Here is an 18,868-nt window from a genome sequence, read left to right as displayed (position 1 = left end):
GTGTTAATGCTGTATGTTATTAGAGATTATTCCATGTGGGGGGCGTACAAAATTATTTTTTTCTAATAAAGTTTGTATAGTATTCAATTATATGGATAAAGTGTAGTTTATTTAATCAGTTTCTTATTGACAGATAATCAGCTATTTCTAGTCTTTTGCTATTTCAGAAAATGCAGCAATGATTATCCCTGCACATTAAAAAAAAAGTTTGAGTGTACCTAAAATTTAAATTCCTAGAAATGCATTTAAATATTGCCAAATTGCTTGCTGGAGGGGTACAAATATATATTCTCATCAGTAATTCACGAGAGCGCCTGTTTCCCTCAAACCTCCACATTTTTTCCTAGAACATAGCCTGGTATCATTACCTGCATGTTTTTAAATGATGACTTGTGTTGATGACAGTAACACAGGAACTTTCTTACAAGCTAAGTGATTGAATTCTAGAGCACGCTATCTGGAGCACTGGGGAAATCCTCTATTTAAGATAACTAAGAATTAAACACCTTTGTGTTTTATGCCCAGAATAGTTTATCACAATGTAGAGTGATTTTATAATAAAGAGAAATGGGAAAATCCTGAATGTCCATCTAGTCTGATGGTTCTCAAAGAATGGTCTGCAGATAACTTGCATCAGAATCACATGGTGGGTGGGGGAAGGGCTTTTGAAAATGCCAATTTCTAGGACCACCTCAAGCTTATGAAACTTGAAGTCTCTGGGGGATGGGCCAAGTTCTCACTGGTGACCCTCATACTCACTCTCATTTGGAAACAATGCTCTGTCATTAAGGTAGGACAATTTGAAGGCAGACAAGCACTCTTACCGATCAACTTGTTTAAATTACAAAAGTGATAGATACATTTTCATTTTAAACATTTCAAAAGGAGAAATAAGCACAAAGAGAATTGTAATAAGTATACTGCTTCAAGCACTAGACATGAATTTGTCTCTTGTACATCTTCACAACAATCCTATGAGTTACCTTCTCCCCACCCATTTTACAGATGAAGAGACTGAGAACAGAGAGATTATTTTATTTTATTTTTGGCTGCGTCATGCAGCGTGCGGGATCTTAATTCCCCATCCAGGGATCGAACCCATACACCCTGCAGTGGGGGGCGCGGAGTCTTAACCACTGGACCACCAGGGAAGTCCTGAGGTTTCATTTTAAAAACATGATATTGCTAATAAGTGGCATAGTCGCAATTTAAACTTGTGTTTCTAAACCCTGAAGGTGAATTCCAGAGCACACACTCAGTGAATTCTAGAGTACAACCCAGAAATAAATACTGACAAACACTGGATGTATGTTGTTTTATCCTTGTTTTTTTTCTCACGTACCTTACTTATGATTTCATCAGAGAAACCTTATTTATCCCTCCACCTAAGGTAGATAACCCATTTTTTTCTCACTGTACCTTGGATACAATGGGTAGTAGGTAAAAGAAAATGGGTGGAGATGTAGAGAAGGAAACTTAGGCGAGATTTCTAAATATCTATTTATACAACGTACTAGCTTTTCTTTTATATCAAAATTAGCTTATAAGGTTGTACCAATTTACACTCCCACCAGCTTTGTCCAGGTGAGACGTTTCTTCATCTATTTACTATGCTTGTTATTTCTTAGATCCCCGAATATTGTATAGTCTCATTAGACTATGGAATATTTAGTGCCTTTTTGTTCTGTAAAAAATGCTTTTGTTAATTAACATCAAGGACATGGTGCTAAGAAATGTTCTCCAAAATTGGCAAACAGATTGGCAGAAACTTTGCTGTTTGAAATCAGTGTGGATGGAACACCCCATTCTTGCTGAAGGACCTGACGCATACGGGTCATTTTGACACAGGATTTTAAATCCAGGTGCAAAGCTTTAGATAAGGAGTTTTCAGACCCAACATTCCACACTTATCTTTTTTTTTTTTTAAATCATAGGAGTACTGTATTTTTTTAAAATTTTATTTTTATTTATTTTTTATTTTGGGCTGCTTTTGCGTCTTTGTTGCTGCACGCGGGCTTTTCTCTGGTTGCGATGAGCAGGGGCTACTCTTCGTTGTAGTGTGCAGGCTTCTCATTGCGGTGGCTTCTCTTGTTGTGGAGCACGGGCTCTAGGCACGCGGGCTTCAGTAGTTGTGGCTCATGGGCTTCAGTAGTTGTGGCTCGTGGGCCCTAGAGCGCAGGCTCAGTAGTTGTGGCACATGGGCTTAGTTGTTCCACGGCATGTGGGATCTTCCGGGACCAGGGCTCGAACCCGTTTCTCCTGCATTGGCAGGTGGATTCTTAACCACTGCACCACCAGGGAAGCCCCACACTTAACTTAATTTTGAGATTTGTAAGGAAAGAGGACCCTGGGTCTGCTTTTCAGCTCAGTCTTAGGCCTGATGTTAACACTTTTACAGACAGCTCTGCTCTGTTTTGAGCCTATCAAAACACTGCTTCATTTAAATTATACCACAACTCAACCCTTCCTTATAATCCAATAATGACCCTATTCTCTTTAGTTTGGTGAGATGTTTCAGTTTCCTCTGGAGTGTAGTCTCCCTCCTAGCAAGTTAAGAAATCTAACCTTCTGGACTATAGGTGTGTTCCTAGTGGTCTCTACTGGATGGCCTCATCAGTCTTAAACTGTAGGCCCTTATATGATCAGGCCAATCAAGATGACTGTTCTCTTGTCTCTGTACATCCCCTGCTGGACCAGTACATACGTACTTCACCTACACCCTACTCACATGACTGACCTTCCTACCCCATGACCCAGCTAGTGATTGTTCTAATCTTTAGATCAGAACATTTCCCCCAGGATAGTTTATCAAAGGGGCGGTGAGGGGCATGCTCCTCCAATAGTTTCCCTGGTAACCGATAACCCAACCTGAAGTCAATTCCCCCTATAACTGGTAACCTGTCTCTCCCCCAGGTAGCAAAGACTGCTGCCATATCCTGCCCACTGTCTGCCACACGTGGTGAGGTGTCGCTCCAGGACCTTGCTTCAGATGTGTAAGCTCCCCCTATCCATTAAACCTTTGATGTCTCTGTGGCTGACTCTGGGCTCTTTCTTTGGTCTTGAAGCTGGGCAAGTGCAGGGCTTGCAGGCCTGCAGGGTGCAGCCCAACAGTCCTATATCTAAAGACAACAGGAAAAGTTCTACTCTGTATCCTTTGATAGATTCTTTTAAAAGCAAGAGGGATTTTCATCTACTTGTAATTTAGGTCCTACCCAGCAAACTAGATTAAGAGTCATGATCATTTCTGCTTTCAGTTCCTCCAAATTGCAAGCCAGTTGGAGTTGTTGACTGAAGAAAAATCACGTAACCTAAAAGTTGTGGCTAAATTTTATTCGAGGAATTTACTGAGGACTATAGCCCAGGACATAGCCTCTCAGATAGCTCTGAGGAACTGCTCCAAAGAGGTAAGGGAGAAGCCAAGATATATAGGAGTTTTTGCTGAAACAAACAAAAAAACCATGTAGTCAAATGTCAAAAGATTACTGCTAATTGCAAAAATCAGACATCTCAAGGTAAAGATTTTAGTGCTTTTCTTTGTATGGGAAGGTGCAATAACCTGGCTCATTGAAATTATTCCTTAGATATGCACCTTAACTATTTAGGGCCAGTATCCTGTTTTTCTCCGCCCTGAATTCTCCTCAGGGCACACCATCTGGGTGGCTGCAGTGGCTAAGGGCCTGATGGCAGGCAACATTCCCTGTTTACTGGAATAGAAGTCAACATTCTGTTTACTGAAATGGCAGGCAACATTTTGTGTGTGCAGAGTGGTTGTTTTCTCTGTGTGGAAAACTCTCCAGATCTGTGTGTGTGCTCAGCTCAAAGATCAGCTTCTCCCTGACCTTTCTCATCGAAAGCAGCCATCTCTCCCCACACTTCTGCACTCCCACTCCATCACTCTATCCCCACTATCCTAACTTATCTTCCTTATTTTTCTTACCACTCTCTTGAAATTATCTTATTCAATTATTTGTTCATTACCTCCCTACCTTTGTATGGAAGCTCCAGGAGAGAATGTACCACAACAGCTCTGATAGCTGCAGCACCTCCAGAGTCTAAAACCCTATCTCGCACTTACTAAGCCCTCAATAAACATTTGTGGAAAGGATGGACAATTGAGGGGCTACATTGTACTTTATTTTCCTCCTTCCCCTTTAAACACCCTCCAAGTGGAGCCACCTGGGCTATAAATCCGGCAGGAACTGGGTAGAGGGCGTTCAGCCTCGCTATTGGCTGGAGTATCTGTCGTTGCTCCTGGCAACCACTGTTCCCCACCAGTCGTGAGGTCGGCCCCTCCTGGACCCGTCCCTCGCCCTCCCGCCTTCGAACCACCGAGCTTCTGCCCAGTGGTAAAAACGGTGCTCGCCCTTTAAGCGGCGGGACTTCTGGTTAACGTCGTCGTCGGCCGCCGGAAGGGGAAGTTTCGCTGCCGAATTCTCCCTCGTTCGTCCGAATTCGGTGGCGCCACGTCTGACGGTCTCCGCGTTCTGCAACGGGGCTGGGGCGGCTTCCGCCTCGACACCTCCCACTCGCCCAGCGGACCGCGTCGTGAGGGGGCCGGGACAGGAGTCGGGCGGCTTTGCACATCCCGGCCACCGAAGAGGCGAAGATGTCGGACATCGGGGACTGGTTCAGGAGCATCCCGGCCATCACGCGCTATTGGTTCGCCGCCACCGTCGCGGTGCCCTTAGTCGGCAAACTCGGTCTCATCAGCCCGGCCTATTTCTTTCTCTGGCCCGAAGCCTTCCTCTATCGCTTCCAGGTACTGACCGGCGACTGGGGAAGTGGAGACTACAGGCCCCAGGTGGCCCCGCAGCGGCGGGGCGTAGACCGGCTGGTTGCGGACGCGCGGTGCCTGGTGGGACTTGTAGTGCGGTGGCTCCAGCGGTTTAGGGCGGGGTCCTGTGGCCAGGGGGTAGGGTGGAGGCCAAGGGGTTTGAGCGTGGGCCTGGGTAGCTGGAGACGTGGAGGGAGACAACACGGTTTGGCCCGGTGGGAAGGGATTGATTTTGTCCTTCCATTAAAATTGTGCTCCTCGCCCTCTGTACTCAGAGAAGGCGGCAGTGGGAAGGTAAGTCTGATAGTTGTCAATCTATTGGACGCCAGTGAGTAGCAACCTGGGGCCACCTGGAGCAGCTGCCCTCTGACCTCCCTCTGCCACCCAAGTGGATGTTATGTGGACGTCGCCTTGCTCAACTACTAGCTGAGTTCTTTTTATGTTAATGGAGTTTCTTCCCAGTAGGAGTGATTTGAAGCCCGAGGTGCAAAGAGGGAGTTTATTTGTGTGCATCCCAGATCCTGATCTAGTATCTGGCAGGTAGTAGTTGTATTTATGAAGGAGTGAGTAAAGAGTAAATTGCTCCTGAAATGGAAGTCTTTATTTTTTGAAGCATGAAGGAAACAGCCCAGAGTAACATTCCTGGCAAGAGAATATTAGTTTTCTGGAGGTTATCTTTATTCACTGGATTCTGTGATTTAAATCTTTAATCAGTGGCAGGTCGGATACTAAGATCTGACATTAATTTCGACACGTTGTTTGGACTGTGGGTAACACACTCTTGTCTTCTCTCTCCTCACTGGCTGTTTCTTAGTTTTCTTTGCTGGTTCCCCATCTTCCTGATCCTTAAATATTGTGATGTACCCCAGGACCTCTTTTCCATATTGTCCCTAGCTGTGGGTGATCTCATGTAGCTTCATGGCTTTATATAATTTCTACAAACTGAAGATTCTCAAATACAAATATACATATTTTCAGTCCAGATCTATCTCACTTCCAGACTTGTATACTTGAAATTACCACTTAGATGACTAATAGACATCTCAGACGTAATGTGTCCAAAACAATATTCTTTTCCCTAGAAGTAAATAGCCATTCCATTATTACAGGAGCTCACCCTAAAAGTCATGGCCTCATCCTTGACTTCTTATCTCACATCCCACAGTCTGTTAGCAAATTCTGTTTATTTTAGACAGATGTCCAGAATGCAATCCCTTTTCATTCTCTACTGCAAGCCATTATCATAGCAGCCTTGTTCCTTTCAATCTTTTCTCTAGACAGCTAGAGTGACCCTTTTAAAACATAAATCACATCCTGGCAGCCTTCTGCCCAGAACCTTTTAATGTCTTCTCAACTGGATGAGTAAAGCTCAAGTCCTTTCAGTGGCCTGCAAGGCCCCTACTGCCTCTCTGACCTCATCTCCTACCGCTTTCCACCTTGTATATTAGGCTCCACAGTGGAATCCTTTCTGTTTCTTCAGCACCTAACTCCATCCCTGCTCAGGCCCTTAGCACATGTTATTTCTCTGCTTGAGGACGATAACTGTGGTTTATCTCATTACCTCCTTCAAGTCTGCCCAAATGCCACCTTATTGGCAAGGCCTTATTTGATTGCACTATGTAAAATAGTACCTCTCCTTCACTCTGTCTCCCTTATCCTTAATTTTTCTTGGTTACATATCACCCCTTGATGTTTGTTAGCCTGCTTCCCTTCAGAGAATAAATGTCTGTGAGAGCCACTTGTCTGTTTACCACTGTCTTTGTTACGTAGATTAGTGTTTGGCATATAGCAGGTGCTTATATATGGGTTGAATGCGTGGAAATAATTGGGTACTTGCCAGTGCTGGGCACTAGGGGTACATTAGTGAATAGTACAGAAAAAGTCCCAGCTCACATGAAGAAAATAAGAGAGGGGTGTGTGACGGAGAGTGACTTTGATGAAGTGTTCCAGAAAGGCCTCAGAGAAGGTATTTGAACTGAAATCTGAATGACGAGGAGCCAGCTTTGGGAAGATCTGGCTCTGGGGACAATCTTCCAAGAAGAAGGAGTAATAAGGGAAAGGCTTAGAAGCAGGAATTAGAAACAGAAAGAAGACTGGATAGTTAGTACAGAGTCAGCTGTAGGGACGAGGATTGGTAGTTGAGGACAGAGAGATAGCCAGGGGTGAGTGCAATAAAGTGAAAGAGGAAAGGTAGGCTGGGGCTAGACTGTGTAGGGCTTTGTGGTTTGAACTTTAATTTGAAGGCACTAGAAAGGCTTCAGAGCCTTTTGAACAAAGGACTGAAAAATTGCCTTGGCTACTCTGTGGGATGGACTTGGTATGTGAATGGGGGAAAGGGTGGGCTAGGTAACAGGATCAGAGAGGTGAGTCAAGTTAGAGGGCAAGAGAGATGGTGGTTTGGACCAGAGTGGCTGTGAAGATAGAAGTGGATAGATTTGGGAGTTGGAGTGGACTACACTGCAGCTTAATGGATGTGAAGGGGCAGGACTTGAAGATGTCACTGTTTTCACAGGAGCAATGGAGTGCCTGGTGCAGCTCTTTTCTGAGATTGGGAATGTTTAGGGAGGCTTAGGTTTGGGGGTGGAGGAAGGTATCAATAAAGAGTTATATTTTGACCATATTAAGTCCAGAGAGGCTTTTTAGGCATCCAGGTGGAGAAGTTAAGGAGGCAGTTGAGTATTAGAATATGATGTGGGTGTGCAGCCAGAATGGCAGACTCTTTTCTATTTGCTTTGGTAAAATATTTGTTGCAGTGAATGTTGTGCACTTTGTGCCCTGTGGCATGTTAGGTAATGCGGCGCCTGAGGAGCAGTGGTCATAAATGATTGTAAATCATCAATGGTCGTCAATGAGAAGGACCTGGTCAAAACTGGCTCTTTGGCCCTACTTGCAAAATCTTGCTTGTTTCTGTAGTCAGCTTAGTAAAAGTAAGTCTTTCTAATAGCCTACATGTGTATAATATTAAAAGTGGTGAACTGATTAGAAAGGTCATCTTTCATGTCACACCTTCCATAATGTTCCCATCTTCCTTGCATTGCGTCTTGTGGGCTTGTTATCCTGAAACGGGGGAGAAACTGCTGGTAGAAGGCAGGGCTTGTTTTCCTGAAACGGGGGAGAAGCTGCTGGTAGAAGGCAGGACAGTGTGCTCACTGCCCGGGTGTGGAGAGACCAGTATCTATACTTTCTTTCTGCTACTCTGACTCCTACTCTTTCTGAACAGGTTTAGCTTTCAGAAGCTGGAAGAACTCATTTGCAAATGAAGCAGTTAAAGGAAAAACTGCATCTGAGAGGCTGATGGGTGAGGACACACAGCCTGTGGTGTGCTTTCTGCTAGAGGCTCCTCTTTTCCTTAAAAGCTGCATCTTTGGACAACTTGGAAGTGATCAATTTAGAATTGTGGATTCATGCTGGAAGTGACAAAAGTTACTTTTCCTCCTTATCTGTGGGTTTCTTCTGAGTAGCTTGTTGGTTTGGAACTCTAAAGTTTAAAATGTTATTTCCTTAGTTTGGGTAAGTGGAAAGGCGTAGGTGTATGTTAAGACTCACTCCACTATTGCCTAAAGTTCCTCATCTCTTACATTTAAGACTCATTGATCAGATAGTACACAGTGATGAAATGCCTCCATATTGGTCCCTGATTAACGAGAAGAGAGGCTGCACTTTGCTGCTGCCCTCGTGGTTTCTGAGATTATGTCTCCCAGGGCTGCCCACACGGGAGATTTCGTTTCTTTGGACAAAATAACATCACTGCCTTACATCTGTGTTGGGCTTCTCCATGTGATACCTCACTTAACCCCCATAAACATCCCGAGGTCAGCGTTACCCCAGTTGATAGACAGCTGCAGTTTCAGTTTCTATTTTGGTGAGTTCAAGATAGTTCTAAGCGCTCTTGTTTCACTCTTTTGCATCCTGTCTACCCAAACACATAGTTAAGTGTTTAACGAAACATTCTTGAGGGTGATTTCTTTCAAACCAGTCGTAGCAAATTATTGTTCCTTTTCTATTAGAGTAGAAAGACTGTGGGATTTCAGGTAGTTGAGTCGTGGTCTCCAGGCCTGGCTTAGCCCCCTTGCAAGCTGTAAGCCCTCAGGCAAGCTGTTTATCCTTTCTGAGCCTCAGTTTCCCCACCTAAAAGTGGGGAGAATTTAATACCATATTAACTCTGTTCTAAGAGTTAACTGTGTTGTAACTCCATTGGTTATAAGATGCTCCTTTAATTTAATACAATTTTTTGGAAGGGGAGGAGAGTACAGATTACATTAAATGAATATATTGACGGTAAGGCACGTCCGAATTTCAGGAACACGAAAATGAGTATCTTCAAATTGAGGAGAAATGTTACCCACTTCATGCCTCTATTATATAAAAACATAAAGAATGTAAGGTGCCCAGTAAATAATCTGGTAGATAATCTATTAAAAAAATAGTGCCTATTTTTACTTATTAGTCAATAATAATTCCTGCCATTGCTGCCTTCTCTCCTTGGGCAGTAATATTCTAATTTTAATTTGTAATTGAAATTAAAATGTAACTGCTGGATTATTATCCTTCTTTTTGTCCCACTAAAGGCGTCCTGACTAGAAATGGGAAGATATGTACTCTCAATTTCTCTGATTTGTTTCCGGGAACAAAAAGAAATGGCACCAACCGAGTCTGTGACCAGGCCTGGTGCTGATATTTATTTGCCAAGCTTTTGCTCATGTTCTCACATTTAGCCTGATGACAGCAGCCCTAGCAGACTCATCTGAGTGTGTTGGGAAAGAGAGTCATATAGACCCGTAACCGGAAGGGGAATGAACTTGGTCTGTGGGCTGAGCATAGAAGTAGCCTCAGGGTTTGGATTTAGAACTTTATGGCAAGTGTTCTGGTATGTACAGCTTTAAAATCTTTCCTTTGCAATCCTGTCCACATAAGACAGTTCTGCTGTGGTCTGTAGCTAAGGGTGAGCTCATAGCTTCATTTTTAAACTTTTTGTTGAGTTGCAGTATTCAAGCAGGAAAGTGTATGTATTATATATTTATAGCTTGTTGAATTTTCAAAAATTGAACATCAGTATGTAACCAGCCACCAGATCAAGACACAGCCAGCATCCCCAAAACCTTCCTGCTGCTCCCTTCTGGTCACTACCCACTGCAAGGGTAACTACTGTCTTGACTTTTAATACCATTGATGGTTTTTGCCAGTTTTCTTACTGTTCTATAAATGAAATTATACAATATGTATTTTTTTGTGTCTAGCCTCTTTTCAACAGTTTGAGAGTCACCCACATTGTTGCATGTGGTTATAGATTGCTCATCCTTATATTGTTCCCTTGTGTGAACAGACCACCATTTATTTACCCTTTCTGCTGGTAACGGGCTTTTTGGGTAGTTCTAGTTTTGGCTAGAATGAGTAGTGCTGCTGTGAACATTCTGGAACACGTCTTGGTGAACATAGGTATGCATACGTACCTAGGAGTAGAATTGATGGCTCCTAATAGCTGGTTTAACGTCCTCAGTTGAGACTGAGTGCCTTTCATTTGATTTTCTTGCCTGTCTAGTGTCCCCCCAGCCCCACCCCCGGCTCCTCTCCCCCACACCGCCACCTCCTGCCAAAAAAAAAAAAAAGAGAGAGAAAAGCCAGAGTTTGCTAACATCAGCGTTTGGCACATGGGTTCTCTTCATTCTTACTTGCTTGATGACCCAGGCAGACTTTCTTTAACTCCAAATCAACCAGTCTGTATTGTTGCAGAAAAATCTTTGTTTTTGATAGTTAAAAAAACCTGCCCTAGACTCTGGGTGGCGTTTGTAATGATTTCAGTAGCACATTGTTTGGGAGATTTTTGTTGAAGGATGGTTGAACTAAACACTCAACAGAAGTTGTCGGACTAGCAGCTGACGACGAGCAGTGTCTGATGTTTCTTTGAAGGCCTCTACGCTGGGGAGCACGTGGGCTTCTTGCTCTTGCTCAGTGAGGAACTCTGGGAGGGTTACCTCAACTCTAATGAGGGCCCAGCTTTCCTCGTGAAAAGGTGGGTGATTATGCTTCCGGCCTTGGGATTGCTGTGGGGTTAAAGTGAGATGCTTGCCTGCAAGTCCCAGGCTCTTTGCACTGCCCCTGGCTGCTTCTTACAGGTCAGTGCAGGCTTTCTAGGCTCGAAAGTTGCCTTCACCACTCCCAGCCCTGAAAATAAAGCCATTTCCTTATCGTAACTATCTACATATCAGAGGAGAGGAGGGGATTTAGTTGGTTACCTACAAGGGGGATTTCAGAAATATATTACACTGTGTCCCTCTGAAGAGATGAGCTATCTCCTGGTGTTTTCAGATTATAATTTTAAAGTGATGTAAAAATAATACTAAGTCCCTTAGATCAGTGAGAGCAAGTGTACCTCAAGGGTAAGCATAATGAACTGGGAAAAGAAGTGTGCGGTATTTTGACAGACACTGATTTCCAAAGCACAGGTGCACACAGTGGCTAAAAATAGCATCATGGCATCAAGTGTTAGTGAAAAATGTAGTCAGAAAACCCCTGAGGTTTCTTTTCCAAAATCAGGCCTGGAGTAACTGAGAGGAATCCGGGGGGAGTTTAAAATGTGAATTTGTAAAAACCAGGTCAGCACGTGTCTCCTAAAAGATTGTAATAATTGTATGCCCACACAAATTTTTTTGCAAAGCACCTTCTTAATCTGCTTTCTTAATTCCAACCTTTTACAAAATCTGTGAGATGAGGAAGGCGGGAGTCAAAGGACAGATGTTACTGGGTAGATGAAGATGCAAACTCACAGGTCCAGACTCTTCCAAGGCCCCGAGCCAAGGCCACAGCTTGCTTGCTTCTGGTCTTTTACCCCCAATGCTTTTTCTTAAAGCGGGGAGAGTGAATTTGTGAGCTTACGCTCTGTTCATTTCAGGATTATACAAGTAGTATAGTGGTACTAAAAGTTTTTACTGATTTTAATTATATCTCATAGTAATGATGTCACTTGTGAGAGGCATTGTAAAAATAGGGGCTTATTAGTATTATAAACTCTGGAGTCAGGCTGTCTGGGACAAAATTCTAGCTCAGCCGCTTACTGGCTATTATTTGGCCTTTTCTCATTCTGCTTCCTCATCTATACAATCTACCCCCTGAGTTAGGACATGTAAATGAGCATAATAGTACACTATTTTTTTTTTTTAAACCATTAACCAAAATGGAGCAAGTATTAGTATATCACTCCTCTTTTACAAATGGAAATTGAGACTCAGGACTGCTGACTTGTAAGCGCCTACTGAAGTCTCTGTCTTCTCAAATCCTTTCCGGTGCTCTTTCCATCAGACCCAACTGTTTCTGAGATAAAATTGTGAATAAACCAAAATGAATTTTAACCTATTTTGTTTTACTGGTTTAGTTCAAGGTTGTTGGAAGTGACTTTTGGGATATGTGAAGTGCATTCTCCTCCACAGGGAGTTAAGCTCTGAGGGTTACAGTTCTGTACTTGGAGAACCTGACTTGTCAGCTATGCCTGGCCAGCCCCACAGCTAATGCCCTCCATTCTAGCCACACCCAAATCGTGAGCAATACCCATTCATTATTGTGCTCTTGCAGTTCTTTGGGACTTTGTACTCATTTTTCCAAGACCACAAGTTCCCCTTCCTGTCCCTACTCTGCTTCTTTGGACAGACTCCCCATTATCGAGACCTCCTTGATATAGGGACCATATCTTTCACACTCATGCGATAAGACACAGCTCTCAAGACAAAAGCCAGCATTACGTTGGCATTTCCAAGTCTGGGAAGGCCATCTTCTTCAACCTCTATAACTTAACATGATTCTGGAGGTGTTAGCCAGTAAATTAGGCAAGAAGAAGATACAAAATTTTATTTACAGATAGAGTTGTATACTTGGAAAGTGCAAGAGGCTGAGTTTTCAAATATCACAAACAATTAGATAATTCAGCTTTGGTGGTCGAGTATAAAAAAGATAGAAATCGAAAGCTCAATAGAAAGGTATGAAAGACTTTCTGGCTGGAAACTGTCTTTATCACAGTGAAATAAGAAAGGTGTTGGTTCTCGTTCATTTAGGAAAGTAATATGGAGACTAGCCAAGAAGATTGTGACATATGTGGAAGAAAAACAGGAGGGGGATTATTTAATTATATAACTTTGCCAGATAAGAAAATACATTATAAAACTAGAAATTAAAATAGCTTGGTATTGGTATTGGCATTCGATTCCAAACAGAATAGTCTAAAAGTAGACTTTCCTATAAAAGGGAATCAATATATGATGAAAGTAGTTTTTCAAATCAATTGAGAGAAGACGGGTCACTCTGTAAATAGTATTGAGAAAACTAGTGACCGTCTAGAAAAATAAGTTGACTCTCTTTCTCACTTCTTACATAAACCACAGTACAACTGGGAGCACTGTTGTATTCTTGGGGGGAGAAGTACTTGTAAACGTGATACATGATGGATACATTTGCCTATATAAAAATTAAACTTTTACATTTCATTTTATATGGCAAAAATACCACAAAAGCATAAGACTAATGACAGACCAGAAAATAATTGCAACAGTGAGAAAGGGCAATTTCCATAATGTGTAAAGAAATGCAAATTGAGTAGAAAAATGAAGAAAGAAAATGCTAAAGCTTTAGAAACATGATTGGTGACTGTGAAATACACTAAATGGTGAAGCTGTGGAGAGAAGACAGACATTAATCTCCATTTTAGGAGGAAGTATAAATTGGTTAAACATTTTTGTAGGCAGTTGGCAATATCTGCTGAAATTAAATGCAAATGTTTGATCTAGCAGGTTGACCCACAGGAATTTATCCTATATGTACATGTATGTATAAAGAGGATATTCATTGTAGCATTGTAATAGCTTCAGTGAAGTTTGGATATCCACACAGAAGGAATATTATGAAGCCTATAAAAATATCTTTTCAAGGGAGTGAAACAAGGTATAGAACAGTGCAAGGTAAGTTAGGGTGAAAAGGGAGGAATAATAGTAATAGAAATGATTGTTTCTCGAAAGAAGTACAATAAATGGATCCGTTCTTGCTGGAAAAGGAGCTGGGAGACTGAGGGTCAGGAGGGAGGCTTACTTCTCACTGTAGACCTTCTGTAGTTTTTTGGGGGGAAGGGAATATTTTTAAGTTATGTATCCATATTGCCTAAATAGCACATTGATTTGAATGGAAAGTTCCTGTTTTACTTCTATCTTTTGAATATGACATTATTTTGACAAGGTTTGTTATCCCAGTGTATTCTTTTCCTAAATAGAGATAATTACTATACTGTTGGAAATTATCTTTATAAATCTTTTTTCTTTTTCTTTTTTTGTTCCCACTGTAGTTGATTTACAATGTTTCAGGTGTTACAGCAAAGTGATTCAGTTATACTGTAATTCGTTTTTGATAGGCATAACTATAAGCCTGATCCCAGTAAAGATTAACCATATATGTCTTTAGTATTGATTTTTTTCAACTTGATTAGAAATATTTATTGTTTATTTTATGATGCCATCTCATTCCATTGACTTGCACATTGAAGTCATTGTAGCTAATATGAACTTTTCTTCAGTTTTCTTGAATTATATTGGTGATGTCCATTTGGTAGCTCTCATCACTGAGGAGAATGTTTTTCAAGGGCTAATTTTGTTTAGTTAAAAGAAAAAAAAAAAAAACACCCAGCTTAGAGAAACTAACAGCCGTGTTTATTTTGATCTGGACAGATTTGGAGGCCGATTACTGCCACCTTTTATTTCCCTGTGGGTCCAGGAACTGGATTTCTTTATTTGGTCAATTTATATTTCTTATATCAGTACTCTACACGACTCGAAACAGGTATGTTATCTGTGGTTGTTTTAAGTATTGTTTCTGTCTGATTTACTAATCCATGTATTATTGGAGGAATTTTGAGGGCAGATGGCGTATATAAAGGAATGACATAATGCTGTAAATGCGCAGTAAGTAGTGACTGTGCCAGGAGTCTACTAGGCACTTAGATTATTCGTGTTTTAATCCTCACAGCATCATCATGAGATGTAAGCAGCAGTGTCACCACTTCATAGGTGAAAAAAATACAAGAGCAGAGGTTTACACATCCTGTCCATCTCCTGTGTGTGCCTCTCACTTCATGTGACGTCTCCCTCATTTGTCACACAGCAGTCCCTGTTTTTTAAAGCACAGTTGGGCTGAAGTGTATATATCTCCTAAATTGGGGTTGAAAAACACTACTTTATGCAAGTAAAAGCCTAGACTTAGTCTCTGTAATTGAAACATGCAAGTTAAAAAAAAATTTTTTTTTAATAAACAAATTTATTTATTTATTTAGTTTTGTTTGCGTTGGGTCTTCGTTGCTGCGCGTGGGCTTTCTCTAGTTGCGATGAGCGGGGGCTACTCTTTGTTGAGGTGTGTGGGCTTCTCATTGTGGCGGCTTCTCTTGTGGCGGAGCATGGGCTCTAGGTGCGCGGGCCTCAGTAGTTGTGGCACACAGGCTCAGTAGTTGTGTCTCGTGGGCTCTAGAGCACAGGCTCAGTGGTTGTGGTGCACAGGCTTAGTTGCTCTGTGGCATGTGGGATCTTCCTGGACGAGGGATCGAACCTGTGTCCCCTGCATTAGCAGGCGGATTCTTAACCACTGCTCCACCAGGGGAGTCCCTCTTTTTTTTTTTAATTATTATTCACTGTGTTAGAGCATTTATACTCAGTGTGAAGCACTCAAGCTTTAAAAAATATACAGCCAGGATTTTAATAGCATGGTAGTTTTTCGGATATGACTACCTATATGGATAAGCTATAAAATTCTTTTCTTAAAACTTTCTTACTGAGTTGTTATTTATTTTCTACAATACCTTATATGCTTTTCTGAGCTACTTATACTGAGAAGCAATAACTCGATAGACTGCTGTGTCAAAATATAATTTGGCAAAGCCTAAATGATTTTGAAAATGTGGTCTGACTTCAGAGACTAGAAACCTGATGGCTGTTAGCTCAGGTTAGAAAATTCTGAGCTACCCTTAAATCTAAGTCAGTGCTCATATGCTTGAGAATTGTGAATCAGTCTCACAACGGCAGGGATATAGAAGGTTGGACATTCGGTGTCAAATATCATTTTTCCTTAAATTGGCATTTGCTGTTAGGTGCTTTTTAAGAAGAGGGAAATCACCGTGTTAATACAAAGTTTTGGGTAATAGACTATTACTTCTGGAAGGGACCTAGCCCATTCCCTTAGTTTTATAAAGGAAGAACAGGAGATTCAAGCAAGTAAAGTGACCTGGCTGAGGTGAAACTGACAACCAGGACTCTGACCGCCATATCGGGGATTGGATCCTTAAATCTACCAGAATATATGATATTCATTCTCCCTTGCCAACTTGCTTAGCATTCTACCCCTCTGATATGATTTCATTGAGGGTTAAGCTGTGGGAGGAATTTTTTTTTATATCAGTAGTAAACTCTAGATTAAATGTGGATGATCCGTGACCACTTGTTAAAAATTGTATTATGGGGCATTTTCAAACATATACAAAAGTAGAGAGAAAGGTTAGTGAACCTCTTTATTTTTTTTCCTTTTCATTTAGAGAAAACTCACCTAACATAAAGTTCCTCATTTTAACCATTTTAAAGTGTACAACCCAGTGGTCTTTAGTATCTTCACAAAGTTGTGCAGCCATCACCACTAATTCCAGACATTTTCATCACCCCCCAAAAAATCCAAGCCAGCAGTCTCCATCCCTCCCCCTCCTCCCAGCCTCTGGCAACCACTCATCTACTTTGTGTATGGATTTGCCCATTTCGGACATTTTATGTGTCCTTCTGTGACTGGCTTCTTTCACTTAGCATAATATTTTTGAGGTTCATCATGTTGTAGCATGTGTCAGTATGAGCCCCTTTTAATCATCACTCATCTTTAACAGTTATCCCATAGCCAGTCTTTTTTTTTTTTTTTTTGCGGTACGTGGGCCTCTCACTGTTGTGGCCTCTCCCGTTGCGGAGCACAGGCTCCGGACGCGCAGGCTCAGCGGCCATGGCTCACGGGCCCAGCCGCTCCGCGGCATGTGGGACCTTCCCGGACCGGGGCACAAACCCGCATCCCCTGCCTCGGCAGGCGGACTCTCGACCACTGCGCCACCAGGGAAGCCCAGGATTATTTTTTTTTAAGTGGGCTATATATATCATGTAATTGTGATGGGGTGTGGAGGGGGGGGAGGTAACAGTTTGAGATAGAGGGAACTTACAGTCATTTGTTCTTTTCTCCGCCCCTCTCCTAGTCTTGCAGCTGGAGGCAAGAGGATCATCCTTAGAAGGGAGAGCTGGGCCAATGTTGATTGTTCTGCCCAGTAATAAGACAAAGCCCAGTATGTGGCGTAGCAGAAAGAACACTAAACTAGAAACTAGTAGTTAGACTTCACTCTGCTTCTAAAAGCCATGTGACTTTGGTCATGTAACTGTACTTCCTCATCTGCCAAAAGAGGGTGTAGGTCTTTCCTTTGTCCCTCACAGATATGGTAGGAAGAGTCAGGGCCATGGAAAGGTGTGGCTGCCCCCTACTCCCCCGCCATTGTTTTCCTTTGCTAGAATGTGAGGTCCTGGAAGACGGAGACCGAATCCTCTTGGTGAGCCCAGTGCCGGACTGTGCGGTAGTGCGCGTGCGTGTGCGTGTGCACGTGCGTGTGTGTGTGCGCGTACGTGTGCGCGTGTCTCCAGTCATAACAACAGTAAGTGCTTCCCAGCCTAGTTGTGTGGAGGAGCCACAGTGGTAGGCAGAACGGACATGGTTCCTCCCCTGACAGAGCTTATGGTCTAGTGGAGGGAGAAGGGATTAACCAGGTAATCACGAATAGGTCTCCGTCTCATGATGAGAGCCATGAAGGAAAGGCCAGCAGGCTGTGAGGGGCTTCAGCGGATGGGGTCTCAGCAGCTGTGGACCTGACTGTCCTCCCTTTGGGTTTCTTTTGGCTCGTGCTAGTTGAGCAGAGCATTTTACGGACTGGAATTCAGTTAGGGGAACACAGATTATTAGCCTTGACACCCGGGCAACTTTAGGGCTTAATTGTGGACACGGTTTTATATATTAAAATTTTCTTTTACTTCCAAGGAGTGGTTTTAAAATATTCTCATTTTGTGTTTTCTCTACAATTTTTTGAAGTATTTCTCAACATAGAAGTCTCTTTGTTCCGAAATTCTGAACCATGACATTTGGCTTATTTTTGTTTCCAGGAGCTTTTGATGGGAGGCCAGCAGACTATTTATTCATGCTCCTCTTCAACTGGATTTGCATCGTGGTATCCTTCCGTCTGTCATTTTGGGCCAGAAATAACCAGATTTTTTTTCAGGTTTGGGGAAATGGGCAGTAATCTGCATAACATTTTAAATGTTAGTATTTGCATCTTTGTTTACTATAGTTAATAGTTAAGAATCATGAAAGTTCTTGTCAAAAGCAGTAGTAAATCACATAGCCGTGGAGTGATGCATTCCCCTACCGTTGCCTTGGTGGGGTTTTTCCCACTCAACATTTGGTTGAGTTTTATTACTGTTCCCTCTTCTTGTTCCCAGTTCTCTGTGTTCTGGTGTGTGGCAGCTTGTTGACTGCAGCTCAGAGAGATTCCGTGCCATGAGATAGCTTTTGAAAGCTGTGGTCCTTATCAGAAAATTAATTTACAACAGCATCCTTTCTGACTTTAGTGCTGTCTTTGTCTCGAGGTCCTAAATGGTAATTCGGTCCCTCTGTAAGTGCCTGGCTCTGGGAAAGGACACAGCATGCCTCTCTGCTTGCTGTGTGTCAACCACAGCTGTCAGCAGCCTTCCGGCCGCAGACCTTTACAGATAGTGAGAGCAGCAGAAGGGGCTTGGTGGCTCAAGTCCTGTGCACAGTTGGGGAGCTCAGAATGGCTTTGGGGTTTAGTGTCCATTGAAACCTGGCCAAGAGCCAGAAAATTGTGGCACTCTGGATGCCCTTTCCCTCCTTTAAGGGAAGATAAAAAGATTGTTTTGGACTTCACCTGTGCTGTGGAGCCCTGAATGTGAACAGACGCATTATTTGTTTCAGAGGCATGTTTCACATGCCCCTCCATCTCCTAATTGAAGGAGAGCTGCTAAAATACAGTGGCAGGGCACGGAGGACACA

General features: G+C 42.6%; 1 protein-coding gene across 6 annotated transcripts in view; it reads left to right on the top strand.

Moving 5' to 3' along the window:
• Positions 1-4,383: 4,383 nt before the first annotated feature.
• Positions 4,384-18,868, top strand: part of DERL1 (derlin 1) — a 36,206-nt gene continuing 21,721 nt past the window's right edge. Inside the window, exons 1-3 of one of the 6 annotated variants that reach the window (XR_009536514.1) lie at positions 4,384-4,759; positions 14,473-14,584; positions 17,962-18,026. Coding sequence is in view for 5 of the 6 variants with exons in the window: in XM_060128338.1 (XP_059984321.1) it covers positions 4,607-4,759; positions 14,473-14,584; positions 17,962-18,026 (330 nt within the window). In the remaining variant the exon portion in view is untranslated. Of the gene's footprint in view, positions 4,760-9,510; positions 9,642-10,665; positions 10,785-14,472; positions 14,585-17,961; positions 18,027-18,868 lie in introns of those variants that run through there. The other 5 variants (XM_060128338.1, XM_060128337.1, XM_060128339.1 and 2 more) reach the window with 5 other exon arrangements.

The sequence above is a fragment of the Lagenorhynchus albirostris genome, chromosome 17 (genome assembly GCF_949774975.1).
Source record: "Lagenorhynchus albirostris chromosome 17, mLagAlb1.1, whole genome shotgun sequence".
Taxonomy (NCBI): Eukaryota; Metazoa; Chordata; class Mammalia; order Artiodactyla; family Delphinidae; genus Lagenorhynchus; species Lagenorhynchus albirostris.
This window is presented reverse-complemented; position numbering and strand designations above follow the sequence as displayed.